The sequence below is a fragment of the Bos javanicus genome, chromosome 3 (genome assembly GCF_032452875.1).
Source record: "Bos javanicus breed banteng chromosome 3, ARS-OSU_banteng_1.0, whole genome shotgun sequence".
Lineage (NCBI taxonomy): Eukaryota > Metazoa > Chordata > Mammalia > Artiodactyla > Bovidae > Bos > Bos javanicus.
Genome location: NC_083870.1, coordinates 28,920,348 through 28,936,126, shown reverse-complemented (window position 1 = coordinate 28,936,126; position 15,779 = coordinate 28,920,348). Strand labels below are relative to the sequence as shown.

Here is a 15,779-nt window from a genome sequence, read left to right as displayed (position 1 = left end):
GATACAAAGTCACATGTATAATATAATCTCAACTGTGAGTGTGCTTTTTAATTCTTTACACTTGCAAAGAATATAGTTTGAAAGAAAAACACTAACATGTTAAAAGTGTTATCTTTAGATGATGGGGATTGTGGGTTTTTAAAAAATTACTCCTTTTCTAGATTTCCCAATTTCTCTAAATGAGTGTTTATCACTTTTATTTTTCAGTGAAATTTCTTTTATTTCACATGAATCGTGTATTACTTTTATAATGAAAAAGGCTTTTATTATTATTTTGAAAATTATTCTGTGTGTAAACCTGGATTGTGAACCATCAGAATATACAGATTGGGTTAAAACTGCTGTTATTCTCATGATTTTCAGCTAATACTATTGCTAAAGACATTATTTATGACCCTTCTCAGAAGTGTGGCAGCACAGGTTTTGTTTAGACTAACAGAGTAGATAATAAATATCTTACATAGTTTTCTACCAGGATCATCAAGGATGCTACTGCATGATACAGTTTTAGAAGATTACCTCCCTCCTAAAACTAAAAACCAGAAACCCTTTGAAAACCCTGCCTTGTCTCTTCCTGAAGTGTATTAATTAAAAATACTATGAACCCCAAATAAAGGATTCCCAGACCTGAAATGATAGTTAAAGGAACGATTGCATATCAAAAGAATTGAACTCTCCAAACACTTTTGCACACCTACCTGGAAGTTTCAACAGAGACATTGTGCTGGGATCCTGTATTCTAGCACAGTGGAAAGGAAGAGACGCGACACTGGAGGGATGACTGACGGACACTGTAAAACACGCTGACATTCATTTTATTATTTTGCTTTGCCTCTGTAATTTGACCCTTCTCTTCTAAAAGGAGACAGATGAGCTGTAGACCTATTTATAACTTTAGGCATTGACAGTGAATAACAGGTGACGCCTTCAGTGTTTACCCTGGGATTTTAGACAAGATATCTGTGGTAGGCCAAGAATTGCATTTCAATACTCTCTAAATCTTCCTGCGGATTGGATTCTCTTAATGCATAGTGTTCTTCTCTGACTGGACCACTGATGACTATTTTCCACCCTAGCGGAACACAACGAAGTCTTGCAGGCTCTGGAAAGTCAAGGTTCTCAGGATTTCAGTCCTGAGAACAGCCATCTGTGGTTGGTGAATATGCTGATACATTCATCAAGTCTCAACACACAGACACACACACACACACTTTTGTAAGACATATCCCTGACTTAGCAGAAATTCACCTGACAGAATTTACTTAATAAGTGGTAAATTTACTTCAAATCTTTTTTTAAAAGTACTTGCTTATTTTTGGTTGCACTGGGTCTTCACTGCTGCGCACAGACTTTCTTTAGTTGCTGGAGCAGGGGTCACTCTTCATCGCGGAGTACAGATCTCTCACTGTGGTGGCTTCTCTTGTTGTGGAGCACCAGCTCTAGGTGCACAGGCTTCCGTAGCTGCAGCTTGTGGGCCCTAGAGCTCAGGCTCAGTAGTTGTGGAGCACAGGCTTTAGTTGCTCCACAGCATGTAGGACCTTCCCAGATCAGGGATTGAACCTGTGAAATCAACTCAGAATACTTATTGGAAGGAGTGATGCTGAAGCTCTAACACTTTGGCCACCTGATGCAAAGAGCCGACTCATTGGAAAAGACCCTGATGCTGGGAAAGATTGAAGGCAGCAGGAGGAGAAGGTGACAACAGAGGATGGCATCACTGACTCAACGGACATGAGTTTGAACAAATTCCAGGAGATGGTAAAGGACAAGAAGCCTGGCGTGCTGCAGTCCATGAGGTCACAGTGTCAGATACGACTCAGCGACGGAACAACAGCCCCTGCGTTGGCTGGTGGATTCTTATCCACTTTACCACCAGGGAAATCCTACTTCAAATCTTATGGAAACCCAACTGCAGCCTAGAGTGCTCAGGTACCTTTACTAAATATATTGTTACAAAGAGAACATCCTTCTTACATATAACATTTTATAGTATGCAAAGCATTTATTTATGCTTCTTAAAATCCCGTAAGGCAAGGAGTACCTTACCTTTATTTTGCAAATGAGAAAATTTAGGCTCTGAGGAGAGATGTATTCTGCCCAAAGCATTCCAATTGTTAATGCAAAGCTAAGGCTCTCTGGACCAAAATCTCATGCTCCTTTCACAATAACACAAAGTCTGGGTTACATACACCTAAATACAGAAAGACCTCATTTTATAGTGCTTTGCTTTACAAATTGAAGTTTTGTGGCAATTCTGCATGGAGCACGTCTACTGGCACCATTTTTCCAATAGCATTTGCTCACTTTATATCGCTGTATCATGTTTTGGTAATTATAATATTTCAAACTTCATTATTATTGTTTGCTATAGTGTTTGGTGATTATTGATTTCTGATGTTACCATTGTAATTGTTTTGGGGCACCATTAACCCACACTCATATAAAATGAGAACGTAATCGATAAATGTTGTATGTGTTCTGACTGCTCCACTGACTGGCTGGTTCCCATCTCTCCCTGTCTCCTTGGGCCTTGCTATTCTCTGAGACACAACTGTATTGAAATTAGGCCACTGAATAACCCTAATGACTTCTAAGTGCTCAAGTAAATGGAAGAGTCCCATGTCTCTTACTTTAAATCAAAAGCTAGAAAAGCTGAAAGCTGAGATAGATCAAAAGCCAGGCCTTGTGTGCCAAACAGTCAAGTTGTGAATGCAAAGGAAAAGTTCTTGAAGCAAATTAAAAGGTGCTTCTCCAGTGAACACATGAATGGTAAGAAAGAAAAACAGCTTCACTGCTGATATGTAGAAAGTTTTAGTCTGGATGGAAGATCCAAACAACCCAACATTTCTTTAAACCAAAACCTAATCCAGACAAAGGCCCTCTTTTCAATTCTACAAAGGCTGAGATTTATTAGGAAGCTGCAGAAGAAAAGTTTGAAGGTAGCAGAGATTGGTTCATGAGGGTTAAGGGAAAATAGCTGTCTCCATAACATAAAAGTGCAAGGTAAAGCAGCAAATACTGATGAAGAAGCTGCAGCAAGCTATCCAGAAGATATACCTAAGTAATTAATGAAGGTGGCCACACTAAACAGATGTAGATGATATAACTTCCTACCTCTATTGTAGGTAAAATGCTATCAAATAACATCACATGCTACAGAGAAATCATTCCGAAAGGAAGAGTCAATTGATGCAGCAAACTTCATTAATGTTTTATTTAATTGCCACAGCCACTCCAGTCTTCAGCAACCACCACTCTGATCAGTCAGCAGCCATACCAACATCGAGGCAAATCCTCCAACAACAAAAAGATTAAGACTCACTGAAGGCTCAGATGATGGCTAGCACTTTTTAGCAATTAAGTATTTTAAACTTAAGATATGTACATTGTTTTTTAGACATAATGCTAATGTACACTTAAAACTATAGGATACTTTAAACTTCACTTTTATATGCACTGGGAAGCCAGAAAGGTCGTGTGACTTGCTTTATGGGATACTCACTTTCTTGTGGTGTTCTGGAACAAAACCTGCAATATCTCTGAGGTACACTTGTCTGCGATAATTACTGTTAGGTAAATAAAGTCCTTTGGTAGATTCAGCAGAATTTATGAAATTGTAACAATGTCTATTAAAGACAGTAATATCAGTGTGGAACTTCTGATCTGGAACAGAATTGTGGGCCTGAACTGAATAATCTTTTATCTTTGCTTTCCTACTGAAAACTGGAATAAGCCTCTTTGCAAAAAAGAGACCATTTTGTAGCTTAGCTTTTTGGCCATCCTCTGCTTTTAGTCAGCTATATTAGAACACATTACAAAGTTGTTACTGAACCAAAATATTTTTTGTCCCTTTTGAACTGTGTGTGTGTGTGTGTGTGTGTATGTGTGACATTTCCACCTGGATTTCCCAACGGAACTGACAAACTGATATAGCCAAACCAAACATTCTCCTTTTCAAATCTGCTTCCCCTTCAAATGACTCTTCCCTTTATTTGTTACCCTCCAATTTTCCCATTTTTTTGTGACAGATACCCTAGTTGTCTGTTCAAAAATAATTTCTATTTTTTCTTATTAACAAAAGTTAACTAATGTTGACAAGTGTTATCAATGTGCTCAGCCAAAAAACTATATTGCTAGACTTCTTTGCAGTGAGAGTGGCCATGTGACACAGTCTGACCAATAGAATAGCAGAATTGCTGGGTCGGCTGCCTGGAAAAACTCTTTAAAAAAATGGCAACTCACACAGGGTAGTGGAGGAAGGGGATGGTGGGATGAATTGAGAGAGTAACATTGATGTATATACACCACTATGTGTAAAATAGCTAGTGGGTAGAGGCTATATAGGACAGGGAGCTCACCTTGATGCTCTGTGATAACCTAGAGGGGTGGAATGGGGGTAGGTGGGTGGAAAGGAGCTTCAAGAGGGAGAGGATATTCGTATACATATGGCTGATTCACTTTGTTGTACAGCAGAAAGTAACAACGTGATAAAGCAATTATTCTCCAATAAAAATATTTAAAAAATAAGTGAATAAAAGAGGCCAACTCAGTTGGCATATGTTTTGCCTTTTGCTCTTCTTCTTCCTGCCTATAATAAGAAAATATTAGGGTAGGGTGAGTGCAAATCAACCATTGTTGTAACACAAATTACAAGCAGGACAAAAACCACATGTGAAGAATGCTTGAGCAGAAAGAAAGGGACAGTGTCCTGAGGCCACCAAAGCAGCCCTGGACTGCCCACCTCCAGACTTCTTAACATATGAGAAAAATAAATTTGTTTTACCCACTGATTAGTCAGGGTTTTTTTTTTAGCTACTCGTAACCAATGTAATTCTGAGTAACATGAATGACTTCAAATTCAGACACTGCAATAGGTTCTAATTGTTTTTCCCATCTTCCAATCCATCTTCCAATGCCAGAGTATACCTTGATGAATTATATTTGATCATTATATTTTCAGTTCAAAAACATTTGCTAACTCTTCATTCATTGTTTCAACAAATTTCTTGGGCACTTAAGAAGACCAAGTTTAAGTGGTTAAGGTAAACAAGACTTAGTTCCAATTCCGCCTCCTCCTCTTACCAGTAGTGTGGCCTCAACTTTTGAGCCTAACGAGACACTGTGCTGAGCACTGGCATTTAGTGAACAAGAAAGACAAGCCCTCTGCTTATATCCTGGTACACAATAATACTTCAGGTAGTAATGGGTGTTGTGAAACAAAATAAGGTGATTTCTAATGATGAGAGATGGTTTTCAGTCAATTCTATCAATATAATGGAGGACAGGAGTAGATCATTTCTCAGAACTGTTCAGATTGGTAGTATAGATTTTTAGATACCTCCAACACTTCTCTACTCTATCATCAAAGACTCTATCCATATGAATGGCAGAACTTCTTGAGTAGATTTCCCCATGATTACGCAGCACTAGAGAGAAAACAAGGTTCCTTGAACCTATGGGATCATCTTTGCTATTTCATGCTCTTATTCCATTGGTGCTTCCTCAGGTATTTATTATAAATCCACCTATTTTACAGTCTAGTCCCTTGTTCATAGAATGCACTTTTTAAAACATTTTATTATTTGGCAGCACCAGGTCTTCGTTTCTTTGTGCGGGCTTTCTCTAGTTGTGGTGAGCGGGGGCTACTCTGGGTTGCAGTGCGAGGGCTTCTCACTGTGGCGGCTTCTCTTGTTGGGGTTGGTGAGCTTTAAGCACACAGGCTTCAGTAGTTGCAGCATGCTGGCTCAGCAGTTGTAGCTCAGGCTCTAGACCGCTGGTTCAGTAGTAGACCCAAGCGCTTAGCTGCGCTGTGTCCTGTGGAATTTTCCTGGGCTAGGGTGGACCAGGGATTGAACTTGAGTCCCCTTCACTGGAGGCGTATTCTTATCCACTGCGCCACCAGAGAAGTCCCATGGATGTACTCTTTTCAAGAATTCATAACCCACCTGAGGAACTGTAATTAGTTCAGTATGGTTGGGACTGACGAGCCTCAGACTGAAGTCTGAGAAAATCTTAGCCAGGCAAATGGGGAGCTCCCATAAAGACTGCCCATGGTAGGAATTCAGGATTGAGCAGAATCGGTCCAACTTTACACCCTCACCATGCTTGATCATTGACTGCAGGATGAGTGGGTGCTGAGCATGGCTTCAAGGTGGCACGTGAAAAGGTATGGAAACTGGAAGCTGTTCACCAGGGCCTCTTCTCCCACCTCTGTATTTATCTGCTGTACAAGGAGGGATGAGAGATCTTAGTTCCCTGACTAGAGATGGAACCCACGCCCCCTGCAGTGGAAGCACAGTCTTAACCATGACTGCCAGGGAAGTCCCAGAAAGACATTTAATTTATGTATTCAGTATAGACATTGAAAACACCCCGGACAACTTCTACAAGTGTTCTGTCTGGGCAATGGGATGATGGCGATTGTTTTTTCTTTTGTCTTATTTGCATTTTCTACCATGAACAAGTATTTTTATCATAAAAAAAAAAACTGAATTTAAAACAAAACTTAATCTGGTCCTATTATCATGTATAGCCCTTAAATAAAAATGTCCAGAAGTCCTCTTAAATGAGACAAATCTCTCTACTCATTCTTTTTCTGTAATTAAACTTGCTTTTTCTTCAAGTATCAGTTTATAAATGTTTCATTTATTTTTGTTTTAGTTTTTTAGCAAAAGAAAACTATTTTATATGTCTTTTAGAAATTGTTAATGTTAAATATTTCAGTCAAATTATGGCTACATTGGTTGGAGCTCACACTTTCCATCATTCAGAACATTATTCCAATGGAAAGCAGAGTACCAAGTAACAAATTTACAGACTATTTTTTAAAGTGGAGATTTCTTGTATTTTATCAAGTTAAGAGACACCTGTAATCTGAGGCTCTACAGGGAGGAGGTATCAGACACTTAAAAGGAACGAGCTGTGTACACAGATTACTGCTGCCTGGCTTTTGTCCAGAAAGCCCTTCTTCTATTCTATAGCTGGTTACCCCCCCTGCTGCAAAACCTGCAGGGAGTTCCCAGCCCTTTCCAACTTGCGCTTCACCTCACCCCCTTCAATGCCCTCACAGGCACTCACAGTTCAGGTGCCACAGTGTTCTACAGGGCTCAGGGTACCAGAGTAAATGTTCAGGATAAGCTTAATCCTTTGTAACATTGCTTCAGTGGCAGCACTTCTGAGTTCCTCACAACTCCAGTTTGGAATATAATAACCCTTTTAACTGTGGGCTTTTTTGGTCACCTTTTAAAGGTGTGTAAAAGTTAACTTAAACCTAAGGGATGAGTTTTAGTTTGGAACATAATCAAATTATGAAATTTTATGGTATTTTACTGGATTCAGCCTCATTTCTCTGTCAGTCATAATTTCCCACACATGCCTAAAAATGAAGAAGTCAAATTTTTAAGACTCATCCTTTTCCATGAGACAAACTGACTTTGTCTTCTGTCTCTCGAATGGAACTAAAATTCAGTAATTTGCTTTTAACAAAGCAATCAAAACATCAACAGTATACTGTGTTCTGTTAGGAGAGAACGGGAAGCATGCCCTGGGGTCTGTGCAGTAGCAACAATGCTTAGCATTGTTCTGAGGTTTTTTTGTTTAACATATATTAATACACTTAATTTTCACAGTAATCTTTTGAGGAAGTATCATTACTTCCATTTTACAGTTGAAGAAATTCAGGTACAAAGACTGACTTGTCCAAGGTCTCATAGTTATTAAGCGGTAGAGGTGGGATTTAAGCTCAGGATTTCTGGCTCCTGAGTCAGGGCTCTTAACCATGGTGTTATATATGGCCTCGCTCTTGCTTACTTGTGCAATGACCATGACTGTGCCCAGAGTGTTTAGTTTTGAACCTAGACATGAGGATGTGACTAGTGATTCCAGCTTGACAGATAGTTAGAGGAGGAGACTGGTGAAGTCGAAGGGTGTTTAAAACGTTTACTTATGAAATGTTCAAATTAAATCTTGAATGGAAGCCTAAAATGAAAAGATGAAAATGCTTATATTGATAAAGAAATGCAGATTGGACAGTAGACAAAGTATCACAGTTTACATATTAATCTGGTTAGAGTTTGAAATTTTGATACGTCCCAGAGTTGCCCAAGGTCTGGGATAAAACATCCTTTCATGTACTGTTGGAAGGAATATATTCATAAAACATTATCTGGAACTTCCCTGGTAGTTCAGTGATTAGGAATCTATCTGCCAATGTAGGGGACATGGGTTCGATCTCTGGTCTGGGAAGACCTCACATGCCGAGGAGCAACTAAGCCCACGCACCACAACTACTGAGCTGGGATGCACAAGAGCCTGTGCTCCGCAACGAGAGAAGCTGCTGCAATGAGAAGCCCACGCACTGCAACTAGAGAGTCCCTACTCACTGAAACCAGAGAGCCTGCACTCAACAACAAAGACTCTGCACAGCCAAAAATAAATAATTTAAAAAATTATTTGGAGGAAAAGTAAGGTTGTATGTATTAAAATAAAAAACGCATCAAGTACAAACAACTATTTTGTGGGAATTGGCTCTATGCACATACTGGCAAATATATGTTGAATATAATGATATCTGATGTGTGAAAATCATCAAATAAATAGCCTATGTATTTGTCAGTAGAGAGGTTATATATAGTATTACATATTTTTCAAAAGAAAGATGTTGCTATTAATACGCTGACATAGAAAAGGTGTGGAATTTATGTTATTAAATGAAATGAATAAGGTACAGAACTAGATGGTTTGTGAAAAATTACAAAATTTTCACACACAGAGATGACTGCGTACATATGAATTATAACTCTGTGCATAAGAATTGTCACTAAAGACGACAGAACAACAACAAAACTTTAAAGTGATTAACTTTGCGTAAAGGTTAACTGCAATTCTACATGTGGTTTCCAATTCTTTTCAATTTTTTAAGGCAGATTCTATTACTATTAAAAATTAGTAAAACTACTTGAAAGATAAGGTCATTTCATACCAAATTTCAGGTAAATTAAAAATTATCATTCTTGATATTTAAGCCTATAAAAATAAAATATCTAATATGCCAAAAAAAAAAAAAAAAACAAACCCCAAATCCCAAAATTGATGAAAATGGAGCCTGAGTTGAAGGACAAGGGAGGAAGAGAAGACCCCACCCACTCAGGCTTTCTCAGATATCTCCTTTATGATACTTCAAGGGCTTTGAGCAGCATGGTTTGAAAATTACAGCTGACCCTTGAACAACGCAGGACTTAGGGGCGCCCTAAGTCCTGTACGAAGTTGACCACCCACCTATAACCTACAGTCAGCCCTCAGTGTGCATGGTTCCTCTGTATTCTTGACTTAACCAACCTTGGACTGTGCAGTACTGTAGTACTTACTACTGAAAAAAATCTGCATATAAGGGAAACTGCCCAGTTCAAATGTGTGTTGTTCAAGGGTCATTTGCACTCGATGATCCAAAATGAGCACAGAATCTAAGGTCAAAAGACCTGGGTTCAAATCTGGAATAAACCAATCTATTTTTATGTGATTTACATCAGTATAAAAAGACCATTCCTCTTTCACATGGCTTTTATGGGAGGTTCAACAAGATGCATGTAAGAGCACTTTGAAACTGTGAAACAATATACAGTTTCCTTTTTTGAGAGCCTTGACTTGAAAAGAAGAGACACAGGAAGCAATGAAGCTTGAGACAGGTTCTAGTGCCTCTTGGGTAGCCTTGATTATTCTCAGAAAAATCAGGAAGGAGGTGACCTTGGGCAGTGTCATGAGGGTGGCAGCCGGATCAGCAAGGCTAGACAAGTTGTGTCTCAGGAACAATGTTCTTTTCCTTTGAAATAATCACCAAATTGTAACTCAGAAATGTTTGTTTTTGAGATCTCTTCTCAATACAGAATGAATGAAGAGACAGTCTATCTGGTTCACTGCTGTACACTCAAGAGTAGCGCAGCATCCAGGCAGGTAGTAGGTTCAATAAAAACCTGCTAAGTAGATTAGGAAGGAAAACTTACCAAACCAGTGAAACAAAATCATCACATGGCTGTCTCCCAGTGGAATTTGAACTTGGTTCTCCGAGAGGAAATGTGAGAGAATAAGCTATAGAACCAGGCGGCGATAGGGACACAGACCTTGGTAACTTCAGTTCATAGGCTGTGCTAGAGTTTCATTTTGGACTTTAACAACGTGCCGTTTTCCTTCAGACAAGTATCATACAGAACTCACACATCTCGAGCTCCTATAGAAAGTGTCAACAGTGCCAATTTTATCACATCCATAGGAGCTATTTTTAGAAGACTGCTTTTCCTGACCAGGATAGTATTTCAGCATTCTGCATCTGAAGGCTCTAGCAGGCAACTGCTCAGTTTCAACCACATCCTCCCTGGTTAGGCATGTAGCTGCCTCTATCTTTAGAAACATTTATTATCACCTTAACCCCCAATACTGCAGGCACTATCCCTTGTTTTCTTTATATGATGCCTACAAACTGATGACAATCTGTATTTATACTAGTTTTAAGAACAGATTAAACATTAAATTGAAAACATCTCCCCTCTCCCCACTATAGGTTAATAAGTTAACTATTTCGGTGCAAATGCCAAGTAAATCATGAACGCAACGTCTCCAGATAAGAAAGATTAATTCACTAGGTCTACTTCCAGTTCCCGCATCTGAACCATTGATACTCCCTTTGGCACTGCAAAGGGTATTTATCTGTATTTTGGATGTTCTAGGATGCTCCCGGAGTTCCAGTTTTCCTTTACTAAGGTATAGGACCACATTTCATTGCCCAGAGTACAATGCGAGCATTACAAAAGCATACCCTTTGATTTGGATATTAGACACTGATTCTCTCCATGCTCTCAAGTCAAGGGGCTGGACAGAATCTGAAATGTGTCCTAAGTAGTTTTGCAAAATGATCACTAGCATGACCTCCTGGCCCCTTTACATGTATTCATGGATATCAAATAACTCATGCAACTGTTGGCCTTTTAATGACCTTGAGAATTGCTAGTCCTAAGAATAGGAACCTTAAAAGCACAGAGATATATGGGAGGTCCCCTTATATTCCAAATAAACAAGTTTCCTTAGCTTTTTCATCGTGTGTCTTTTCTATAGCTTCATTTTGCTAAGCAAACAGCAGCTCTCATCAGTAAGACAATATTCTTTCCTCTTTCTCAGTTATCTGGGGGTCAAATATTAGAACAAAACACCTGATGTGAGGCATAGATAACTGACTCAGGAGGAAATCTGTTTTAGATATACCAAGTCTATGATTTTGTTTGGCATATACATTTTACAATCTAAAGTATTTATACTCATCCCAGTAGCTAGAAACATTATTTTGTTGCTTAAATTTGGTTTCCTTAAGATTAATTCAGTCAAATACTAATGATCCACATCTCTGCCTTTAAAAAAAAAGTGAAAATAAATTTGATGTCTTTGGTAGAATGAACCAAGGTCCTCATAATCACAGTATTCTGGTATTGACTGAAAAAGTCTAGGTTTGAAATCACTCTTTTATATCTCCTAAATTAGGACTGGGAAATCTGTGATATCCTTATTCAATTTCCCTATTTTGCAAAATGAGGAAACTACTGGCTAGAGGAGCAAAATTATAGTTGGAACCTATGTTCTCTGGCTCTCAAAACTACACCAAGATTCAAGCCTGAAACCTCAGAATCTGCAATTCTATTTCTTGGAATTTATCCTAAGGAAAAACTGGAAGATGTGCCCAATGGTATGTGTGCAGTGATGTTTATCTCAGCACTATTTAAAATAGCCTCCCCAACACACTGACCCCCAAAACCAGAAATGACTTAATCCATCAACAGACAACTAGGTAAATCAATTACAGTTCATTCATTTGGTGGAATCTTACACAACCATCAAAAATAGCGCACATCTTATGGGAAAGGAATCCAAAGGGAGGGGATTATATGTATACATATAGCTGATTCATTTTGCTACACAGCAGAAACTAACACAACATTGTAAAGCAACTATATTCCAATAAAAATTAATTAAAAAAAAAAAAAAAACTACCAAGATTGGTAGACTGTGCAATAGCACAAAGACAGACCAAAAGATCCAATGGTAGTTTCTAACATTTCATGTTAATGTGTGAGAATCTGACATATAGCTATGAATCATACTTGACATACTAAAGCAGGCTCTGACTTACTTTATACTGACAAAATGAGGAACTCAGACCTTCCAATATAGTCCAAACATCACATCCAAAAGTCTGAATTTAATATTAACTTTCAACAAAGGCACATCAGTGGCAAAAACAGTTATGACTAAGCAAAGAACTTCCAGTTTTTATTTTTTAAACATTTAACAAGAGAACATTCAACCAAATTTTAAAAAATTAGGATCGATTAATTTACAATAAAATAGTCAACTTAAAATACCAGCCCTTTCATTTAGGGCCAAGGAGGCCAATAGTTTCTGTTTGAACAGCAAAACTGCACAAAAGACATTTTTACCTTTATTTGATGGCACAGAAATATAAAAGTCATACAACTTTCACTGAGCTCCTCCCTTCCCCCCAGAGAATTCATACAACTGCTTCTTAGGTCAGTACTCAGGCCTTTAAAAATTATCAGTTATATTTTGAAATATATCTACAATTACTCTGAAAATGAGAACACTTTTAAAAACAATTCTTTTAAGAAACACCTTAAAATAATGTTGTGGCACATTAGGTTTCTTAAAGAAACAGCAAAAATGAAAAATAATGTTTAAGAATTATAGTCCCTTGTTTATAGAAACCACCCAAATAAAATAGTTTCTCTAATTAATTATCTTTGCTTCTTATAATTTATTAGCAAAGATGAATTACAAGAAGCAGAATGCACCCTCTTTTGGTTCTTGGTTGTAGCTGCCAGCTTAAGAGTTCATGACTGTAAATGTAAAGCAAAATCTAACTATGCTCACCAATTCTGGAATGGAAAAAAACCCAAAGTATCTCTTTAAAGTGTTTCTCTATCCTTGCTTTCAAGTCAAGACAAAAATTCACAGCAGTTTAAAGGATGCTGAAAAGACTAAACATGGAGCCCACTACAATACACACAGGATCATTCTACCTAGTACACTCCTGAAGTGAAAACTGTAACGAGTATGATATCACCAAGTAGCATTCTGTAGTAAGCTGTTGGAACAAGTACAGCACTCAGTGGATTCATTTACAGACAGGCATGGTAGCTTTCAGACAGAACACCTTATTTTCACAATCTTGAATGTGCAACCTTTAAAAAACAAACAAACATAAAGTAATATGTAATCTTTGACAGCTGGCCAGGCACTTAACTTGGGGAAAGAGACTTTCAGATTTTGAGGTAAACTATAATTGTTTTCAGCAATCACAAACATATTCTAAAAACTATAACACACTAACTGAAGTTATTCAGCGTTTAAAAGTTTGTCACTCTATCCTGCCAAAACTCACACCAAAGTGTAACTTTTTAAGAAGCTATTAAAAGAACATTTTCAAGTCTGAATTTTGGCCCCATTTAGATACTTCTGTGCTTAGAACATTCTTGAGAAAACTAAAAGATACACACATACAATGGTAAAGGGTGCAAGAGCCTAAAATGAGCTACTCCCCCCCACCTCCCCGCATCCCTGCATCTGACATTAGTAAGAGTCACACTGTCAGTCACACAGACAAGAGGAAGAAGAGGAGGAAGACAATACAACTGAGTTGACAAGCCTCAATCTATCCTCAAGGAAATGACAGCGCAATGCTCCAAGAGGAGCAGAAGCAAAGTGGCAGAGAGTTTCTGTCTATGGGTGTGGACTACGAAGGCTTCAGAATTAACACTAAGGAGCACAATTCTCTGGATTTTTCATTCTCTGGGTATACTATGACTTTTTCTTCTCTTCCGAATTCATTTCAAGGCAATGTGGAATTTGCTTAATAAATGACAACTCATATTAGAAGAGGACCTCAGTAAGTATTTACACATTAGAAGACGAGAACAGCAAGTGGCCATTTTGGAACGATTCTTTTATCAAAAATTATCCAAGTCTATTTTCATCAGAATTATCAGGATATTATCTGCAAATAGAAAAGTCAAGTCTCATAATTATTAATTATATTTTCTATCCCTTCTCAAAACAGCAATTTCAATCCAAAGGCTACTTCTTGTTCAGCACAAACTTATCAGCTTGTTACCTGGTATGCCCAGACTAATTACTCAACGTTGTTTTAAACCCTTAAAAGAACGTAAGAATAAAGAATATTTTAAAAATGTTGATCTGAGGCATCCTCACTCTCAAAAACTTGAGAAAAAAGATCAGCTTAATTTGATTTCCATGTGGCTAAAAATAGAGTCCAGATAAAGACTTCTAAGCTGACCCTTCTCAGGAAAACAAGTTTTTCCAGTCCTGGTTAAGAATTTGTATTAACTGACTTCTCCTTTCCTTGCAGGACTAACCACACACATCTGGCAAAACTATTAGCTGGAGTTAATGGTGAGCAAATGTGAAAGAATTTCTTTCTCTGTGATGCTTACTGGCTCACTGAAGTTTTGACACTGTGACCCTGGTCTATTAGCACCATGCTTTACTCAGCTGAAATAATTAATCAAGCCACTGCCATGAGGTGATGAACAGAGAAGGGGACCAAGGACAATTATATACATCAATAATTATTAATACCATGATATACAGTGAAAATGTGTCTATTAACATATTTGAGGCTTGAAAATCATTGATCACAGCTATTAAATAAAACTGCATCACACTTTTACAATTTTTGAACACCTGCAAATGTAGACTTCCTGATATGATCCAAATTAAAATATGAATGGAAGTTCATTGAACATTAGATTATCTGTAAGCTAAAAGGAATCAAATTATATGTTTTGCAGGTAGTAAACTACAAAACAAAAAGTGGAGGTTAGGTAAAAATTAAGTGAAATTATTCCTAATCATTTATAGTCTCATCTTTCTCTCGGAGAGCCCCAAAATAGGTCTCCAGAAAATCAACTTTATAGATGTAAGAAATGGCATCTGCTATCATATTGGTGTATCTTTCCCTCAAAGCTAGATGGGTCATAGACATATCTCAGACATTCATTCTTATGTATAACAGTTTCTGAGACATCTATTCCACTGAAGTATTTTAAAGGAAGTCTACGAGTCACTCCCAGGCAAAAGGCACTTCATCGTGAAAGTTACATTTAATTACAAGAAAGTCGAGAAGATGAGGGTAGACTCAAAAGGTCAGTATTCATTTTTGTATTTCTAAATACAGAGTAGATGCCAGTTTATAGAATATAGCTGATAACATTACAAACAAACCAGAGAGCAACATTAACTATATTCTCAGCAAAACAGTAATTTATGACATTTCTCCACAAACCAACATAGTTCCAAGTTCAACAATAAAAAGGAAAAAAAAAAAAAAAATCACCAGCAGTTGCTACTTTAGAGCTCAAGACATTGTTTTCTACAGAATTTCATGTTTCTACAGTTTGGTTCTCTGTTTCAGAGTATTAATTGCTTTTCAGATGAAAAACCTGGGTGGCAGAGGTGCGTTTGTGTGTGCTGGGGGAGAACCCAGGGTGGAAAAATACTGGGAGTAACAAGAGGTTCAATTCTCTGGTCAGACAACCAAGTGAGGAGGTAGTTATTCTTGAGAACTTCTCAAATAGAGAATATTATATTGATCTACTGAGAGTTGGGGAAATAGCAGGAGCTTCTTTTTGAGACTGAAGATAGCAACAGGAATACTTCTCCTCCAGGGAAGTCAGGACCAGGGTGTCAGTGCAGCTGAAATAAAG

At 37.9% G+C, this 15,779-nt stretch overlaps 2 protein-coding genes across 2 annotated transcripts in view; both read right to left on the bottom strand.

Moving 5' to 3' along the window:
• The window catches only part of AMPD1 (adenosine monophosphate deaminase 1), a 22,425-nt gene extending 21,596 nt beyond the window's left edge, over window positions 1-829 (bottom strand). Inside the window, 2 exon segments of the mRNA XM_061410406.1 lie at window positions 699-777; window positions 779-829. Coding sequence (XP_061266390.1) covers window positions 699-777; window positions 779-814 — 115 coding nt within the window. The 5' untranslated portion in view covers window positions 815-829.
• Window positions 1-15,779, bottom strand: part of NRAS (NRAS proto-oncogene, GTPase) — a 27,207-nt gene that overhangs the window by 4,987 nt on the left and 6,441 nt on the right. Inside the window, exon 7 of the mRNA XM_061410466.1 lies at window positions 699-15,768. The gene's annotated coding sequence lies outside the window, so the exon portion shown is untranslated. The remainder of the gene's footprint in view (window positions 1-698; window positions 15,769-15,779) is intronic.